Source organism: Acipenser ruthenus, chromosome 5 (genome assembly GCF_902713425.1).
Source record: "Acipenser ruthenus chromosome 5, fAciRut3.2 maternal haplotype, whole genome shotgun sequence".
Lineage (NCBI taxonomy): Eukaryota > Metazoa > Chordata > Actinopteri > Acipenseriformes > Acipenseridae > Acipenser > Acipenser ruthenus.
In genome coordinates, this window is record NC_081193.1 from 40,593,368 (window position 1) to 40,613,356 (window position 19,989).

Consider the following 19,989-nt stretch of genomic DNA (forward strand, 5'->3'; position numbering starts at 1 on the left):
CCAAGGGTACTACTGCCATTATAAACCAAATTCAGTTAATGACCCTGCCGACGGCATTACAGACCAAACTCAGGTATTGACCTCTGCCGAGGGTATTACTGACCAAACTCAGGTAATGAGCGCTGCCGAGAGATTTACTTCTGTTATAAACGGCAAGCACAAAGCAACACGGTGTAGCAGGAAAACAAATTCCCCCAAAATAGAAACAAACTAACAAAAAATTATAATAAAAAATATATATATATCGACTTAAGACTGTGACGGTAAAAAGGATAGGACAATCAATCCCATGATTCAATGTGCGTATCACTATGGGCGACATTATTGGAGCTCACTCAGAGGTGGAGGGCAAAGCATTGGACAGGCAGAAGAAGAAATGGAATGTCAAATTTTGTAAGATAATGTATTGCCAAAATTGCATAGGGAAGTATTGCAAGCCAGAACGAGAAGATGTCGTAAATCCATGCTGCCATAATTAATGCAGACAGAAAAAACTCAGTGGTGAGCGTAGGGGACGTGGTGGTAATGACACACCTTAGTAACAATGAATATGTTACTACCAATTCTGGAGCCTAGATGGGTCAGCAGGGCTGAGGCGACAGGCTCGGGACTGTACAAACAAGTAAAAGCACAACAAAACACAGAGCATGGCGGAACATAAGCGGGCACTGTAAAACTGAGAGAGGCATGGTGAGTCCCCCAAACAAAACCCACGAAGACAAACCAGGTGAACCGCTCCTACAAAGTTTCTCACACGCAAAGCACAGAAAAATGTAACAATGTAAGCAAGAGCCTGCTGCACAAATGAAAACTTTTTTTTTTTAATCGGCAGTGCAGCTGTAGGATTACAACAGGAATTGTGATGACAATGCCCAGGTGAGTTTACCTGAGATTTATATAACATGAGGAACTGCTCTGATGAGAGAGCAATCATTGAATAATCCCTCCCCCAAATTTCAGCCTAAGCTTCTAAGAGAGGAAGAAAGTATAACGGGCAGTGTTGTGTGATGTACTGCCGTATTCTGTAAATCAGAAATTTAGGATCAGTTGAGTTTAAAGGCTGTATAACTGTCTTTTGTGCAGTGGTTAGGATGCTCGCTTTGGGCATGCATTGTCACTGTTTGGTGCACAGTCCACCCTGTTACACATATCTAACTCAATATTAAAAATGTGATTTCTAAACAGTGAAATTATTCCCTCAGCATTTCTTAAGTGCTGTTTCATGACACTAAACAAAACCACACAGGTCCTGCAAATATAGAACCCTCTATTTAAACTCAATATTCCATAAGAATATTTGATTCAGAGGAACCTTGCACAAAAAGAAACCTTAAGATCAGGTCCATGATATCCATTGTTTTTATCGTAAAAAAAAAAACCATGTCATCAAAAACTGTACTCTGCTGGGTTTTAAAGTGCTGTAAGCTAGGCTTTGCCTAGGACAATTCTTGTTTAATGACACATATAAAAACTACTGCTTGTTCAGCAAGACATATCACAGTGTTGACAAAGCAAAGATCAAACTGAATTCAAGAAATAAGAGGTTAAAGGCTGCAATGACATGGGTAATGGCACATGAAGACAAGCAGACAATAACATTAACGAGGAATCTAGTCAAGTGCATTCACACACTTCTGTTTACTGACACAAAAGTAACAGGTTACAGTCTCAGGCTTTTAAAAGAAGACACTGCTTAAACATTCGCAAAGGGAAACTCAGACTGTGCATACTGGCTGCTCCCAACACATTCAGAATGTGGAGTAATGTAACACACACACAATAATGAGACAATAATAATCACAACCATACAATGAAATGCTTTTTATTTTACAGAGGAGTGGGTCGCTGGTACAGGCTTTCCCTTAGCCCATGCCAATCTGTTTAAATGCTAGGGAACCATCACCACAAGTTGCAATTAATGTTTTTTTTTTCCTTTTAGAAATGAATGTGCTAAAAGCAATTTGGAATTAAAAGCTGTGAGAACACACTGTAGGTCCACAGTGTGCATACACTACACACAATTTTTGTTTACTTACACTTTGACAAATGAGTTTAAAGTACCATCAGGCCTTAAAGATGGCAGGTTTTTGGCTCCAATGATCACAACTTTGAGTTGACCGAGGATAGTCATCTTGTTCTGCAAATCTGCAAAAAAACATGTTTCCATTAAGATGCTGATTAGAGAAATGATTAGGACAGTATTGGTTTATAAAACAGAGTGGTTTTAACACTATTGCTAGTTCAGTTCCAGAGAATCAAATTAAATGTGAAGAGTTGTTTTTTTAACCATACACAGTAGCCTGAAAATATGATGTATCTTATGTGATCAAGTAGCCTGCTTCCTATTGATTTTACAGACATAAAACACATGGTTCAATAACTCCACAGTACCTGAAGACACTTAACCAGAGACACATGTTAATTTTCAAATTGGTAGCGCTGTGTAAAACAAATCTGTGCTTGGTGTGTCTTCTTATATCAAACTCAGCCCAACCAATCCATTAGGAGAATGTACCACTGCAAGTTCAACATGCATCAGTTAATTTAGTTTGGTCCTACTAAGTATTGCCCTTAAACATCCAAATACGTAAAGTGTTCAATAAAATATTTCTTTATATCCCCTTGATACTATTGGGTTTTGGGGCAATGATACACTTTTTTTTTTTTCTTTTTTTCATTTCCTACCTTCCATTGAGAGCTGTTGAGTCTGGATTTTGGAGCTTAGCGATGGTAAGACAAATTTCACCTTGATACAGAGCTCCCCATTGTACTGTACTGGTACACAATCTTCATACTGGTCAGGCTGAATACAACACAAAAACAGCTGTTATAGGTACAGTGCCGTGAAAAAGTATTTGCCCCCTGTCTGATTTTCTGCATTTTTGCATATTTTTTGACACTGAATGTTATCAGATCTTCAACCAAAACCTAACACAAAAATGTGACACATATTTCATTTATTTATTAAAGAAAGTTATGCAACACCCAATGCCCCCGTGTGAAAAACTAAATCGCCCCCTTAAGACTCAATAACTGGTTACACCACCTTTAGCAGCAATAACTGCAACCAAACACTTCCTGTAGTTATTGATTAGTCTCTCACAGCGCCGAGGAGGAATTTTGGCCCACTCCTCCATGCAGAACTGCTTCAACTCAGTGACATTTGTGGGTTTTCGAGCATGAACTGCTCGTTTCAGGTCCTGCCACAACATCTCAATGGGGTTTAGGTCTGCACTTTGACTAGGCCATTCCAAAACTTTTAATTTCTTGTTCTTCAACCATTCTGATGTAGATTTGCTTGTGTGTTTCGGATTGTCTTGCTGCATGACCCAGCTGCGCTTCAGCTTCAGCTCACGGGCGGATGGCCTGACATTCTCCTGTAGAATTCTCTGATACAGAGCAGAATTCATGGTTCCTTCAATGATGGCAAGGCGCCCAGGTCCTGATGCAGCAAAGCATCCCCAAACCATGACACTACCACCACCATGTTTGACCGTTGGTATGAGGTTCTTACTGTGGAATGCAGTGTTTGGTTTTCGGCAGACATAACAGGGCCCACGTCAGCCAAAAAACTCCACTTTTGACTCATCTGTCCATAGAACATTGTTCCAGAACTCTTGAGGATCATCAAGGTGCTTTTTGGCAAACTTGAGATGAGCATTCATGTTCTTCTTAGTGAGCAATGTTTTCAGCTTTGCTACTCTGCCATGAATCCCATTTTTGACCAGTGTCTTTCTGATGGTGGAGTCATGAACACTGACCTTAGCCGAGGCGAGAGAGGCCTGCAGATCCCTCGATGTTGTTCTAGGGTTGTTTGTGACTTCCTGGGCGATTTTACGCCTTGCTCTTGGAGAGATTTTGGCAGGACGGCCACTCCTGGGAAGATTCACTACTGTCCCAAACTTTCTCCATTTGGACAATATGGCTCTGACTGTGGTTCAGTGGAGCCCCAGAGCCTTAGAAATGGCTTTGTAACCCTTTCCAGACTGATAAGCATCAAAAACTTTTTTCCGGAGGTCTTTAGGAATTTATTTTGTTCGTGGCATGATGTGCCTCTAGAACCTGTGTGCTGACAACTTCACTCTGATGGTAATGGCCAAAGTTAGTCAGATTTATATTGGGCAGGCCTGGTTGTAAAGTACTCAAACAGCTGACCCTAATGATCCCTTTAATTGGGTTGAGTTAACTAGGGGAGGCAATAACTTTTTCACACCTGAAGATTGCATGTTTGATTACCTTGCACACCAAACAAATGAAAGAAGCACCAAACTTTGGTGTCATTTTTTCTCTCAGACTCCCTCTATATACTACTACAACCCATAAAAAAATCTGACCAAGTACAATGTGAAAAATGTGCAAAAATGCAGAAAATCAGACGGGGGGCAAATACTTTTTCACGGCACTGTAGGATAGTGAACATTTTAGTACAGGAAATAGTCAATTATGGCTGGGTTGAGCATAGGGTTTTATTAAGAAATATATGCTTCAATCCTAATTTCATTAAGAAATTTCTTTTTTATTTAGGATTTTTTCTTAACTCTTTAGATATTTGCAATATTAAGAACACCTTCACATACTATATTGAATTGAGCACCTCTAGCTTGAACTACCTCAATTACTGTACATGCCAAAGGTTATCAATAATACACATACAGCACATCTTGGCTGAGTATCCAACTGCTTACAGACCCCAGCATTGTAGACTTAGCCACTTTATACTGTACTGTACTATGGGCATCTGTGTTAAATGTTAAGCAACAAAATATCTGGAAGCTCTCACTAATGCTTTAGCATTTGTTAGTACATGATAGCACCAACATTGTCAAAACCATACATCAATATCTGACTCTAACAAACTACTTTAAACATTGCTATCTGAATCCGACAGTTGAGGTGCAAATTTCTGTACCACTGGACAGCAACACAATTTATGATTTACAGAATACTATGAAAGAAAGCAGTCGGCTTACCTTAGAGTTCAGTTGGTACCAGTTGTATGACTGTGTGGAGTCCTCTTCAAACTTCCAGGAATCCAGAGGAATGATGACCTCCCCCAGGAAGACCTTGCGTTTGAGAGTCTCCGAGTGCCACACAGACACCTGCAGGGATCGGGTTTCCAGCTGAGACCGATCGATGTTGTACTGGAATGCAGGTGTGGGAGCAATGCATTGATTTTAGACAAGACTTTGTAATATGGTATTATATAATATTCCAATGTCTGCTTAAATTCAAACAACCAATCATTTTTGTGAAACTTTATCTAAATACTGAACAGATCAGAGTATACACTAAGGTAATGCTTTGTTTTTGTATATCATTTTAATTTAAAGGGTTTAAAATTCATTCATGTTTGTTTTGCTGACTTAATTTTTATATTAACCCAGGTACCCAATTTATCTGCCACAGAAAAATTGTGTTACGTACTTGAAAGAAAGCTGTTAGGTTAATGCAAGGAAATAACTGGTCATTCTTTTAAGCAGCAATGTATATCTGAATGTTCCAATGGACAGCTCATGTTATGGGCTTCATGATTGTGAATACAGGTTTTTAATTCCTGACTAAAGCCCTGCTCTGGCAACCCACATCCAGACCTCAGTTAGTTTCCACAGTTGGAAATCTGCATGCTTTCTTACCCTTAATGTTTCACTGAAAGTGGGGTGTGTTGTGTTCTTTTTAATTGTTGTTTTCAGTTTACTCTGAGGGGACTTATCAGGAAGCAGGTAGGTTTTGATGTATCTGTATAATTAAAAACACACACATCATCACTTGGTGCATTCAGGTTATTGTGGAACACCATGTTATGAGATATATGAGCAGATAGCATCCAAAAATAATAAAACAGAATGTACTATATTTGCCCAGGCTCATCTTTCTGCAATACACAATTATCACAATGATTTATGGTTTAAGAGCAATGGATTGTTTACACACAACAATATACACATAACAGACTTACGGGCTGCACTTCTTCTTCTTTTCATCCCCGTAGGCCAGGTTTTTACAAGCTTTGATACAGATTTCTAAGCAGGAGGTCTTGTAGTTGTACACAATGCAAAATTCAATTTCTCCAGTGACTCTGGCATTCTCAAAATTGCCATCTTCAGTACATGTACTGCTGATACTGCAAGTACTGTCCTGTATGGAATACAGCAAAAAATCAGATACAATCATGAATACATCAAACAAGCAAGCACTATTGTCCCAGGAACACTGGCTGTAGGGGAACTCACAGATGCTCAAGTTGCCAAAGTGGCCATTAGGCCATCAAATGAGAAAGATAAAGTGTTGCATCTAAATGTACAGCTATAGCCAAAAATTTTGCATCACCCTATAGAATTAACTCATTTTGCTTCTAAAAGTCGAATGAAACCTTCCGAATTATGTCGCATTAACATATTGATTTACATATCGCTTTGTAGTTTTCCATACTTAATGAAAAACTGACAAACCTTGAAAAATGTGAGTTTTCAAAATCTAACATGAAATGCTGTACTACTATTATGGCTTCCGGTAGACTTTTGGGATATCCTTTTGTAAACCTTTGGCCATAGCTGTACACAGCTTTTAATAGGATTTAGAGCTTTATAGCATAGAGGCTGTCTTCATATAACACAGTTAAACCTGGCATTGTAATTGAAAAATAGTCAAAACAGGTAATACGAGAGGTCCCTTATGCATTAGTCATTTCCCAGCAATGGTGGTAATACAGAGAAGCTGGTATTCAAATTAATCATCCAGGAAGAGTCATTTTGTGCCCCCTCATAATGTAATATGCTTTAAAGATGATCTGCCTTATAGAAATGACACAAACCCATCTTGATACATAGCTCTACTTTCCTGATTTCCTGAGCCGGCCACACTTCCTGAAAATGTATTGGGGCTAGACTAGATGAACTGAGCAGGTTTGGTCCCGATCCAAAACTCCAGAACAAATGGACAAGCAAAACAAGGTGCATTCCATAGGCAATGGTAATGATATAATGGCTGGTCAATTTGGGCAAACCAAATATGTTTCCCTCCCACCGCCATTCAACACAATACCAAAAAGAATATTCCATTGTTAATTGATTATTCTCTGTTTGTTACTAATTGGTCCTGTAAGGACAAACAGGTTTCTCATTGGCACTGACACTAGCCTATTTAAGTAAGTGTCATGGATCTCATTATGTCTGGCAATTGATGAGAACAGATTTACTGGGGTTCATTGCAAATTAACTAAACAGCGGCAGATCTCTGTTGGAAATGGTCTATCTTGTTCGTTGGTATCAGCTGCTGTTTAGAGGGCTGTAACTTTTTAAATATATGTGAACTTGGAAGGTTAACTTTAAGGATGTTTTTGGACACTATAAATAATTTTAACAAATAGAAATAATTAATTATGAGGCATACTTAGGACCAAGCACAGCGATTTTCTTGTAAGAATTTCCAGGCAGTACATATGCACACATAACAACAGTTGTTAATGTTGTTGGGTCATGTACCAACGCTATTCATTCCACCTTTAAACTAGACGCCTAGATGCATCTTTAATGGTGTGGAAAAACTATACACAGCAGATAACTGAAAGTTCACAAATGGAGACCCAAAATGATGGACCACCAGATTCTAGCACTTCACCGCAAGTCAAAGAGTCTGTTGTATGATATCTTTGAAACTGATAATACTGCTAACATTCATTTTATGCATGGGTTCTCTATATTTGATTGATGACATCCTTCAATTTCATTAGCAAGGCATTTTAGCAAATTGGCTGGATGATTTATAGTCACCCTGTGTATTACACTTTTTAACACGAGTGGATACTGTCAGCACTAACCATTTTCGCTGCTCCAGTGTACACTGTATCTGCAGAGTTGGCTTTCGCCACACGGCCAATATCTACTCTGTCTTCATCTTCATTAGCTGTAGCTTTTTTGAACAGGATGGGAAGACTGGGTGCCTTTGTTAGCTGTAAAGGGAGAAATGAATAGATGGCTCTTTTGCACACTATACATATGTTCATACATGCATACATACTTACACAATATAGATGGTATCAAACAATACCATAAATGTAATTAATTACACTGCAAAAAATATAGTTTTTCCTTTTAACAAACTATGAATTCCACTAATTATTACCACCCCCCCATTCATTGCAATAAAAAAAATATACATTAAAAATATATCTTTTAAATTATTTGAGAACAGAATTTTTTTTTATTTTTATCATATACTAACAGTGCAGTATGTGCTTAATATCTTCTTCTCTGACTTGATCACTTAGAAGAAAAACTGATTAGGAAGGAAAAATAGTGATTTCTTTTTGGGAAGTGGGGGTTAGGAGTACATTTTTTAAAAGTAATATAATCATTTTAATGGTATAAAACTCTTTGCTAGTTTTTAATTTTAAAATTGCTTTATTCAGGGGTCCCCAAGTGGCTCATCCAGTTAAAGCTTGTATTGTATTGTAACACTTGAAATGTATTTGCTTACGATTGTAAGTTGCCCTGGATAAGGGCGTCTGCTAAGAAATAAATAATAATAATAATAATAATAAAGCGCAGGATGAGTCACAAAGCTTGGACGGTGCCATTTTGGGTCCGGGCTGTGCGAATTTTGCTGGGGACTCCGAAGGGGGCGTCACATTGGCTCTGACGCTCCCGTGGTGGGGGAAGGGAAACCTACAGGGATCTCATTATGTCTGGCAATTGATGAGAACAGATTTATGGGAACTGTGTGGGGACTCGCTGTGGTGAGGAGAAAAAACCATAATTGGACATTCCAAATTGGGGGAAAATAAATAAAAATAATAATTGGTCACTCTAAATTAAATATATACTTTTATTGGTTTTAGAAATTTTGCATTTGCCTGACCACTATTCCTAATCTTTGGAGTTCCACTCTCAGTGAATGGCAATACATTAGAGACAAGTGGCAGCTGGTGAACAAAAGGAAACTGGGGAGGCAGAAGAAAGATAGAGGGTTTGGGGTTCCCTTAAGCCCCCATCAGTAGAATAATCCTACTACTGTATTCTGACTAACACCACTTTCATATCTTAACATTTTACCCCAATTCAAGGCTGTTAAACACATTCTTTCCACAGTAGAAAACAGTAGCCCATCACAGTGTGTATTCCAATAAACGTAACGGTTACACACTCCCAGCATATTTAAAAATACAATATATACAAAATTAATATAGCATTTAGATTTCAAGACCATGTCTTTTTAACATACTTAAAATATTTTCTAAACAAAGTTGTTAAGGCAAAAGAAAGGCGGACAAAAATCAAGCACATCCTATTGACTTAATTTGCTAAACTCTAAATAAATTACACCTATCTATTTAATAAAAAGAAAGCAATTCAGCCAAACTTTAATTCTGGAGCAAGGTACATTACAATTTGAAGAAACAAGTAAAAGGGGAGTGGAGGCATGCCAGCATTGACTATTTTTCAGATGGCTTTACCAGTTGAAGAAATGGAATAATATGACTGGCTAATAGACATGCAATTACAACTACAAAGAAGACAAGAGTGCGCCTGCCTCCTTCAAACGTACTGCAGTAGCTGCATGGAGAATTTGGATCTGATGGCTACCTCCTTGTAAAAGCTATGATGTAACTATCACTATTATCTGCTGTATTATTGAATTGTGGTTTGTCACACTTGTACTTTGCTTGAACAAAAGTTATTGTATTTCTTGCTCTTATTGTATTACTTGTATTGTAACACTTGAAATGTATTTGCTTACGATTGTAAGTCGCCCTGGATAAGGGCGTCTGCTAAGAAATAAATAATAATAATAATAATTACATATTAATAAATAAAGGCAGTGATGAGCCTGGTCAATGCATACGATTACTGTGCACGTACAGGAACATGAAAGCATAATGAATACAGCCCCTAATGTCAAGTTTTACCACTCCCCTCATACCATGGCTTGTTTGTTTATGGCTGTGTCTGACTGACTTCTTCTCTCATTATTGGTTCCCTGTCCGTAATCTGTTGTCAGGAGAGTTTGGTTTACTGTCACATCGTTATGGGACTTGGAGATTTCTGGAATGTAATGAAAATTATTACTTAAAGTGTATTTTTAATACAGCGAGTGAGTTTTTGCATTGATAATGATGGCAGTACAAACCAAGGATTTCACACACACGCACACGCACACGCACACACACACACACACTCACATGCACACTCACACGCACACACACACACACACACGCACACACACAAATGTATTGTGCAATTGTGGCTTACTTTTAACACTATTTCTCATTACTTAAATCTTTTTAAATTGTAAAACATAAAACCAATAAAAACGGTCACTTTAATGAGTCTATAATGATGGTATGTTTGTGACATTTAGATCATGGCTTATACTGTTAACAAAATACTTGGTTTTAAAATGTATATAGTGTGTCACCCATTCATAAAATAGAAATAAAAAATGACTTACTTTTCATGTGAGTTGTGAGTGAAATGAACAGGTTTTCTACTGATTTAGTGAATCCTTTTGTATGTTTCAACTCCTAAAATCATAAAGCAATGCAAATGATTTCCAATGTATTTGCTAGTAACATTCAATATGATTAATAAACTGTACATTTCATTATAACCAGACTAGATGTTTCTAGTATTATTTCTGTACTGTATTCACCATGTGAAATATATGAAAATGTAAAGTAACAAGGACACCTGGGACCAGGTCTATTTTAATGATCTAAACAGTGACACATCTAAATTCCACCACCCTTGTTTATTATTTCTGATGGTGTTTCCTTGCTAAGGAAGACTCCATTATAAAAAAGAGAACACAAATATGGTGGTTTAAGAAGGGCCGTGGTATTTAATATCTTGTTGTTAAGGTCCTTAAAATAGACTCCATTCATTTACTTTTATTTTTAATTGTAATGCCACCAAATAACCAATGTGTGTATTCAGAACTGTTAAACTAGCAAACAAATGCATTGAAATTGGATTACTTTACCCCAGTATTGCTTACAGACACATTCTCAATAAAAGGAGGTGGAGTGGGAGGTACAATGGCAATATTACTGAAAATTAAACAAAACAACAAATTAAACACAAATATTAAAGATTAGTTAAAATTCATAAGGAAAATAAATATTATAGGAATATACATGTACATGTATTCTGCAAATGTATTTAATTACCTTTTTTTTTTTTGTATGAAATATAATGACATACATGATGTAATTAATCAATAAACTGAGCCAGGGGACATTATCTAATCTATATACAGTGCACTCCGTTTATTAGAATCACTGATATTAGAATCAACCGTATATAGCGATTAAAACCATTGGGACAAAATCATTCCTATACCAACCAATGTAAGAATCATGCAATCCGCTTATAAGAATAATTTCGGGGCAAACTGACTACATGTAATACGGTACTTGATCAAGTGCAATGATGTGTACAGCCAATAAAGCTGTTTTTGAATTTGAATTTGATCACATCTCTCGTGATTAGGCACGTTCGCAGTGTGGATCGTGCAATGATGTAGGAAACACTGCATTGTTTGTAATCAAATGATGCCTGTTCCACTGCATTGTGCATTATGTTTTTTTTGTGTGTTCTCTGTTACTGAAAATGTGTTTCAATAAAGTGAATACACATTCATTGAATACATACTGTGTACAGCAGTGTTATTGTGTGATATGCATGTACAGGGAATGGGATTGTGATGTGGCGCGGTGAGGAGGAGGAGGAGGAAGAAGAGGAGGGGGCGTTGCAGAGATCTGCATCTCCGTTTAATGAAAAACTATGAGATCGCAACAGAAAATAAGTAAGCCACAGAATGCAGTGGTAGTCCTGACAGTAAAATACTGTACTGTAATGTCATTTTAATTCAAAGGCCAACACCGCACAGCAGTTAAATCACTTCTCAAGTATACTATACTATAGTTTCTGCAGCCTTGAGTACACATGATTGTGATCATAAAACAAGCTGCTTACCCACGAGGACTTGTTATGATGTATTGTCCTCAGTGATTGAGCACCATTGACATCTGTATACTGTATTTAAACTGCTGATGGCATGCTTTTGCTAATTGTAATGCGACAGAGTGGCCGAGGACAGTGAAAATTATCAGGCTGGTGCAAGGCTACTCAACCCTGGTCCTGGAGGGCCGCTGTCCCTCCTAGTTTTTGTTCTAACTGTACACTAAACTGATTAATTGGTCCAATTAAGATTCTGATAAGCACTTAATTGGTACAATTAAGTAATTTAGGGTACAGTTAGAACAAAAACCAGGAGGGACAGCAGCCCGCCAGGACCAGGGTTGAGTACCCCGTACAGTTGAGTACAGTTAAGTACAGTTTTAAACCGGTGTTGGTTTTATTTTTCTTACACTGCCATGGTGAAACAACCGCTAATAAAACAAACAAAATAAACCTAGCTCTCAGCTGGAGAACTAACTAAACAATACTTTGTGTGGAACAAACACTAGATCTCTTACTCACATTTTGGTTTCTTTTTCTTTTTCCTTTTTCTTTCTTCTGCTTCCTTTCTCCTCTATAGCCCCATCACAAAGCTGTCGGCTAAGCCATTTCTATCTAGGTGTCATTAAGTTTAACAAGCAGTTAACCAATTGATTATTATCCATAATTCTTAAGGAAAAGCAGCTGTGGATTTTTCGTGGGCGTGCATACATGCGGGAACTCGTGACATCTAGTGGTCAACCTGTTACACTGCAGCCAGGAAACAAGCTCTTGTCATTCTCATAGTAAGTTTGATTCTGCACCACAGTAATCATATCGGTCCGCTTTTAAGAATTAAAACACCCGGGACGGATGTGATTCTTATAAACGGAGTGCACTATAATTGATCTTTGCCTCTAAAAGTTAATGGGAATTTTAAACGGCATCTACCATAGTATAACCTGACTGGTTGAGACAATCTGTGAGGTTAAAAATGACCAGTATGTTACATCTGGGTTTTAATTTGGTTTCAATACATACATGATATATCCTAAATATATTTATTTTTATATGAAACAACACAGCAGGAAAAATCTAATAATTTAGTCATATGATATGTGTCATGCCTCTCAGCTCCATCATTTCATCAACTGAAGCATTCCATCCACCGGAGGTGTGTAAGCTACTGCAATATTCAAATCCTGAATACTAAATACTGTCAAGGTTTCACCTTATATTACAATTATACTTTCAAATAAACAGACAAGATCAATTAGCACCAGAGAAACCCATAGCACAAACTGGAAGTCAGTGGCAATCATTCCTGGGACAGTGAGTTATTCAATTATTTTTAGATAAGCAAGGTTGCATTGAATCTGATTATATATGTAGAATAGGGCAACATGTAGTATAAATCGACATATAGGCATGCCTTAAATTCAGCTAGATTGCTTTTTTATTCTAACCTCATTCAAGACGGTTCTGCAAATCCCAGGCACCTCTTTTCAACAATAAATCATATGTTGCAACCAAAACGTGTGTCTGTACCCACTGGCTCTAAAGAGCAATGTGATACATTTCTCCATTACTTTATAAGTAAAATTGACAATATTATACTTCAGCTGTCACGTTCTGTACCACATGCTGTCTTGCCTACCACATCGGTTTTTACATGCACTAACTTGTCCTGTTTTGCTGAGGTTACTTCTTCTAGCTTGATTGAAATAGTCACTGAAACCGACCTCTTGTTTCTTGGGTCAAGCACCAACTTCACTTATTGTGTCTCAATTCCCAGTTCTCAGCTCGGTGGTGACTGACATCATCAATAAACCACTGGGTACTGCAGTAGTTCCGTTAGCATTTAAATATGCTGTTGTGACTCCTTTGCTAAAAAAAAAAAATCTCGATCCAGATGTTCTCAGTAATTATAGACCTATTTCCAATCTGCCATTTCTGCCCAAAGTTTTGGAACATGTGGTGGCTCATCAGTTACAGAGTCATGTCTTGAAATGTGACATCTATGAACCCTTGCAGTGAGGTTTTAGATCACAACATAGCACTGAAACAGCCCTTGTTACGGTTGTTAATGATCTGTTCATGGCACTGGCCATTTTGGTCTTGTTAGACCTCAGTGCTGCTTTTGACACCGTAAACCACTCCATTTTAATCAATCGTTTGGAATGCTGCGTGGGTATTGCTGGCACTGTTTCACAGTGGTTTAGATCATATTTGTCAGATCGCAAACAGTGCATTTCTATGGGCGGTTATTCATCCGACCCTAGTTCAATATTTACAGGTGTGCCACAGGGCTCCATTTTAGGACCCTTACTTTTTAACATCTATATGCTGCCACTTGGACAGATTATGTTGTCAAGGTGTGAGCTTTCACTCATACGCAGACGAAACACAATTATATATTCAGACTACACCCAATACAAACGTGGCTGTCTCGGTACTTAATAACTGTTTATCCGAGATCAAAGTATGGATGCGGCAAATTGTTTTGCAGCTAAATGGCAACAAAACAATAGTAATGCTGCTTGGCTCTCCCCAACAACTGAGAAACATTGGCTGTTTTAGTATTGTGAATGATGGGCTCGAAGTTAAATCTAATTCTGAAGTTAGGAATCTGGTTGTGGTTTTCAACCCCAGTTTGACTTTTGAGTCTCACATCTGCAAAGTCACAAAGGTGTCCGTTTTTCATCTCTGGAACATAGCCCCTCTGCACTCTATCTTGTCCATGCCTGACGCAGAGAGGCTGGGCATGCCTTTGTTTCCTCCCGGCTTGATTATTGTAATGCTCTGCTTGCTGGTGCTTCCAAGGTTGCTATTGGCAGGCTGCAATACATTCAGAACTCTGCCGCTCGCATTTTAACTGGCACCAAATTGGGTGCTCATATTACACCAGTTCCTTCCTCTCTGCATTGGTTGCCGGTTAAGAGCAGGATTGATTTTACGGTTAGGCTTATGTCACTGTGCAATGTTTTATTTTTTAATCTGTTTAATTTTTAACTATATGCTGTGTATTTGTTGTTTCTACTTTGTTCCATTGTTTTTAGTGTTATTGTTCTAAACTGTACAGCGCTTTGAGATGCTTGCATTTAGGCGCTATACAAAATAAAGATTATTTATTTATTTATTTATGAATAATACATATCATTTTACATTTAGAAAAAAAACATTGTGTGAGTAGCTTAATAATAACAACAGGGATGGGCTTTATTTGCATAGCTGTTGTGTAAAATATGAATGGATATTTGTTCTTATTGGCTGAAACAACATGCAGAAATGTGTCATTAAAGTGATTATATTATTTGGAGAAAGTGCTTAAATATTTCTTATCATTACACTGGGAGTTTTATCCTCTGGTGCTAATTATTTGACTTGTTGATCAGACCTTGTTGTGTTTTATTTAAACTCTCATTAGAATCAGGTGTATAGGATTGTATTAATACAAACTTGTTTGCAGCCCTATGGGTTTGGGTAACAATGGCAACTTATCATTTTGGAATATGACTTTTCAAGATGGACAAAAAAAGATGGTTCATCTTTTTTTCTTGTTGACTCCAAAATGATGCAAAAATCTTAACTTTTTTACAACAAAATTGTAACATATCAGTCAACAACAATAAACAAAAAATATTGTAATGATTTAGAACATGCTATAAGGCACTTTTCAGAGAACTTGAATCTTCATCCATTTTCCACACCTCTACTTCCTCCTACCCATCTTATTGGCTATGTTTACAAAAGAGAAAAGGGACTGGTATACTGTTGGCGTACCTTTGTAATGATAGCATTTTCAATTTACCTGCTTTTGGGAGGGTTTACAACTTGCTTGTAGTCTGAAGCGGCCATCAGTCTAATTTAATAATAATAAGGACATATCATATAGTAAAATACATTTTAAAAGAAAAACAAACTGTTAAATATAGGAAAACAAAATAGCACAAATAGCTTTTAGTGAAATCAGAACAAATTCACTTATTGAATAATTATGAAATTATATATATATATATTGAAAAGTACAGAGTGAGATTGGAATTAAACCCTTGGTTTAGAAAGCAGCTATTTTAAATTGTATTTTAAGAACTTACAAAATCCTACCTAATACAATTTAGCAAACATCATACAGGTATGCTTTGGAGGAAGATTTCAGGTGAGATATCGTCAATAATCTGAATAGGTTTTTGTGAAAAAGGTGACATACAATAGGCATTGACAGATTACAAAAAAATATATACTGTGTGTATACCACTCATTGATACAACCCCATAAAAAATATTCAGTTATAACTTACATTTTCGGGTACATTACTATCCCACTGTTAACACTATCTTCAAGTTATATAAATATAAGACATTACAATAATTTAAATTAGGGCTTTAAGTCTGGGCAAATTCTTGGAAACATTTGTTTTCTTTTGAATATTCATTTTGAATACTGATGTACGTTTTTCTCCCCATTCCTAATCCACTAAAAATATTATATTTTTGTGCAAAAATATAATACTATTATGCCCAGCAATAGCCGCAATAATCAGAGTTTGACTGGCCAACATAATCTGGTGATAACGTGTTTGTGAACCACGTTTGAACGTTATTTGATCCTTTGACGTCTAAACGTCTGTTGTATCCTAGGATACAGTGTAGGGCTGCTTATTACAATGTCAGTCAAAATAAAACAGCATTTTAATCAAAATATTGTGTATTTCGTAGAAAATAGTACCAGGAAAATATTGATTAACAGAGGAAAACACGGTATAAATCAGTAAAAAAACAACGTCTAGTTAAAAAAAAAATCCTGTAATTTTTCGGTAAAATTCGGAATAAACCGCAAATGCGGAACACTAGTTATTCTTAAACATGATTCGCATGGGACTAAACCCTACATACCTTCAAATGCGCCGTTCAAAGTATCCATTTTTTAATAGTCACCAGTCATGTTTTGTATTTTCCCCCGATCCCCAATTTGGTTGTTGCGTTTTAGTGAACTGTAGAATCTCAGGACAGATCGTATCCATTTTAATATTATATTATGGTTTATTGTAAAGTCTGGTGTTGCTTTGAGGCAAATACCCCGGAAATGTTGTATCAATTCTAACACAACACTGACATGGACGATTGGCACGGGAGTAAAAAGACACAGGACGCCTGATTTCACCTATGTCAGTAAAAATTCCCAAACCACCTGTCTTTAGTTAATTTTTAACTGTTGTTGAAATTATATATTATTTATTATATTATGAATTAATTTAGTAGGTTACACTTTATTAAAACTCAGTATTTTAAACAAATATTTTGAAAAATGAGGGGTTTGGGATTTAGATTTCTGTATGTTCATGTTGCAGTTACATGAAAATTGTTTCGAGTTGTATCGTAAAGACGAAGTGAATGGTATGCTGTTTTTCAAGCCAAAGTGGCCTTTGGCTCGTACCACAAAATAGTGAATTATGGGAAGATAACATACAGTTTGGCTTGCCAAGTCATTGTAAATGTAGCCAGTGTAAGGATATTGTTAGATTTAGTACCAAAAAGAGTGTAATGAATGTCAATTCTAATTCAATTTAAAAGGTGCATTTTTTAGCCTCATGCCACATACTAAGCATGCACTCAAGATTAAACTAGTTATGGTTTAAAACTAAATAATGCAATGGAGACACACTCTTGTCACTTTCTTCAGACAGTATCGCTCTAAAGGGCATATAAACAAATTAATTAATTTTAGAAGCAAATTATACTTAACTTAAGTTTATAGTGTTTTTTTATTATCAACTTCCCCTTTTTAAAACTTTTAAATCCTTCAGGCTGGAAACAGACGTCATTTTAATAGCTGCGAAAAAAAAAAAAAACTAACCAAACAAATCAGTTTTTTTGATTAATGTCAAAAGAACTTTGATAAAGCTGAGGCTGCAACCCTAGGGTTACCTAGCAACAAACAACAGAGCGATTCTGAAACATCCGTTTTTTGATTAATGTCAAAAGAGCTTTGATAAGGCTGAGGCTGCAATCCTAGGGTTACCTATCAACAAACAACAGAGTGATTCTGAAACTTCCTTGCAGCCAATTCAAAATTATTTTAGGTATCAATGAAGAAAAACAACTCAAAAGTTGTATCCAAAATAAAATGACATAAATGCAAATGTTTTATGGGTTGTTTTGTATTGTTTTTAAAATTGATTAAGAAGCAACACAAATTGCTTTGTATAAAAGGTTTCTCCACAGTAATGCTCGGCTAACTATTAATTAAACACAGCAAATTGCTACGATTTCTAAAAAGCTACTAAAAAAAAAAAAAAAAGGACAAATGTTTTGGCTATAACCTTCATCATTTTGTCTACTTGGCTTAGTTTTGAGGTTACAGATAGATTGAATTTGCAATGAAGACCCTTTTACTGTTGAAACATGACTAGAATGAGGATTTTTAAAATGTTTTACTTTAATACAGTCATTATGATTTAGACCAGGGGTCTCCAACCCTGGTCCTGAGCTACTGTGGCTGCTGGTTTTCGTTTCAACCAGTTACTTAATTGAACCAATTATTGGCTTAATTAGTCAAGATTAACAAGTGTTCCAGATCTTTAGCCACTGATTACGTAAAGACATCTATAAAACCTGCTGGATGGCGGCTCTCCAGGACCAGAGTTGAAGACGCCTGATTTAGACAATACTTATTTAGAATGACATACTGGATCATATATAAAATGCTTGTAACTTTGTCTTATTTAGTATTTTTTTTTGTTGCTTTTAGGCATGTTAAAAGGGGTCAACAAATCACCCTTTTTTTAAAGGGCATCTTATATCTGCCGCTGTTAGACCATTTATATCAGGGGCGTCAAACTCCAGTCCTCAAGGGCCACAGGGTCTTCTGCTTTTCATTCCAATTTAAGCTTTCAATGAACATAATTGATCAAATGATTTGTTCAATTGAACAAAAGCCAGAAGACACTGCAGCCCTCTAGGAACTAAGTTTGACACCCCTGATTTAGATAGATTAACCCAATTGATATGCATTGACATTGGGGTGCCATGTGTAAAAAAAAGGGTTCATATTTTAACATTTCTTCCCAGATTTAACTGAAATCTTGTATTTTTAACCCAAATTTATAAATGTTATGAAAATAAATAAATATTTTTTTAAATGTGTACATTCAGATATAATTTATAAATCTAGTTACAAGATTTAACATTTAGCTAAATATTTAACTAAATCTTAAATCTCTTAACAAGATTTAACATTTAGCTAGATATTTGACTGGCCACTTAAATCTGGAGTTTGTATGCAAATGAGCTCTGCCCGCTTTGTGCTTTCACACGATTTGATTGGCTCTTGTAATGCTAATCAGGAAATATGCAAATTTCAGCATTACAAGAGTCAATCAAATCGTATTTAACTAAATGTTAAATCTAGTTAAGAGATTTAAGATTTAGTTAAATATTTAGCTAAATGTTAAATCTTGTAATTAGATTTATAAATTATATCTGAATGTACACATTTAAATAATATACATTTATAAATCTGGGGAAAAAATACAATATTTAAGTTAAATCTGAAAAAAGACATGTTAAAATATTAACACTTTTTTTACACATGGCACCCCATACATTCTGTGGCTTTAGTAACAACTTTGATGCCAAGATACTCTTTTTGACAGCTTTCACCACAGCCTTCAGCAGCTCTTTAGCAACTTGTATCCACACAGAAGTGATTTATGCAATTATGTAACTGTAACAGTAAACAGCTAACAATTTGCTTATAAAATTCATCCATAATACATTCTATATAACAGTATAGAGTACTGGGCTTACCTTAGTCCTTGATAGGATTTTAATAATGTTTCACCAACAGACTCCTGTTTACCTGTAAGAGCAAATAAATACTGTTCATTTGTAAAGCATATCAAGTTCATCCCTTAGTTTGAAAACTTGTTTTACATGAATGCAATCGGATGTATTTACCATACGGTCATTTTGAACATATGCTTGTCTAAAATCTGAAGTTACTGAAGTCTTTAACTCCTTTTTTGAGAAAAAAACAGCTATTTGTTTTATAA

At 36.3% G+C, this 19,989-nt stretch overlaps 1 protein-coding gene across 2 annotated transcripts in view; it reads right to left on the bottom strand.

Moving 5' to 3' along the window:
• The window catches only part of LOC117402602 (synaptotagmin-like protein 3), a 34,157-nt gene that overhangs the window by 4,001 nt on the left and 10,167 nt on the right, over window positions 1-19,989 (bottom strand). Inside the window, exons 5-15 of one of the 2 annotated variants that reach the window (XM_059024187.1) lie at window positions 19,745-19,796; window positions 15,748-15,798; window positions 10,978-11,044; window positions 10,447-10,519; window positions 9,919-10,040; window positions 7,817-7,948; window positions 5,957-6,135; window positions 5,634-5,736; window positions 4,971-5,141; window positions 2,686-2,803; window positions 2,037-2,145 (exon numbers count right to left, since the gene is read on the bottom strand). In XM_059024187.1, the coding sequence (XP_058880170.1) occupies window positions 2,037-2,145; window positions 2,686-2,803; window positions 4,971-5,141; window positions 5,634-5,736; window positions 5,957-6,135; window positions 7,817-7,948; window positions 9,919-10,040; window positions 10,447-10,519; window positions 10,978-11,044; window positions 15,748-15,798; window positions 19,745-19,796 (1,177 nt within the window). The remainder of the gene's footprint in view (window positions 1-2,036; window positions 2,146-2,685; window positions 2,804-4,970; window positions 5,142-5,633; window positions 5,737-5,956; window positions 6,136-7,816; window positions 7,949-9,918; window positions 10,041-10,446; window positions 10,520-10,977; window positions 11,045-15,747; window positions 15,799-19,744; window positions 19,797-19,989) is intronic. The other variant, XM_034003925.3, reaches the window with a different exon arrangement.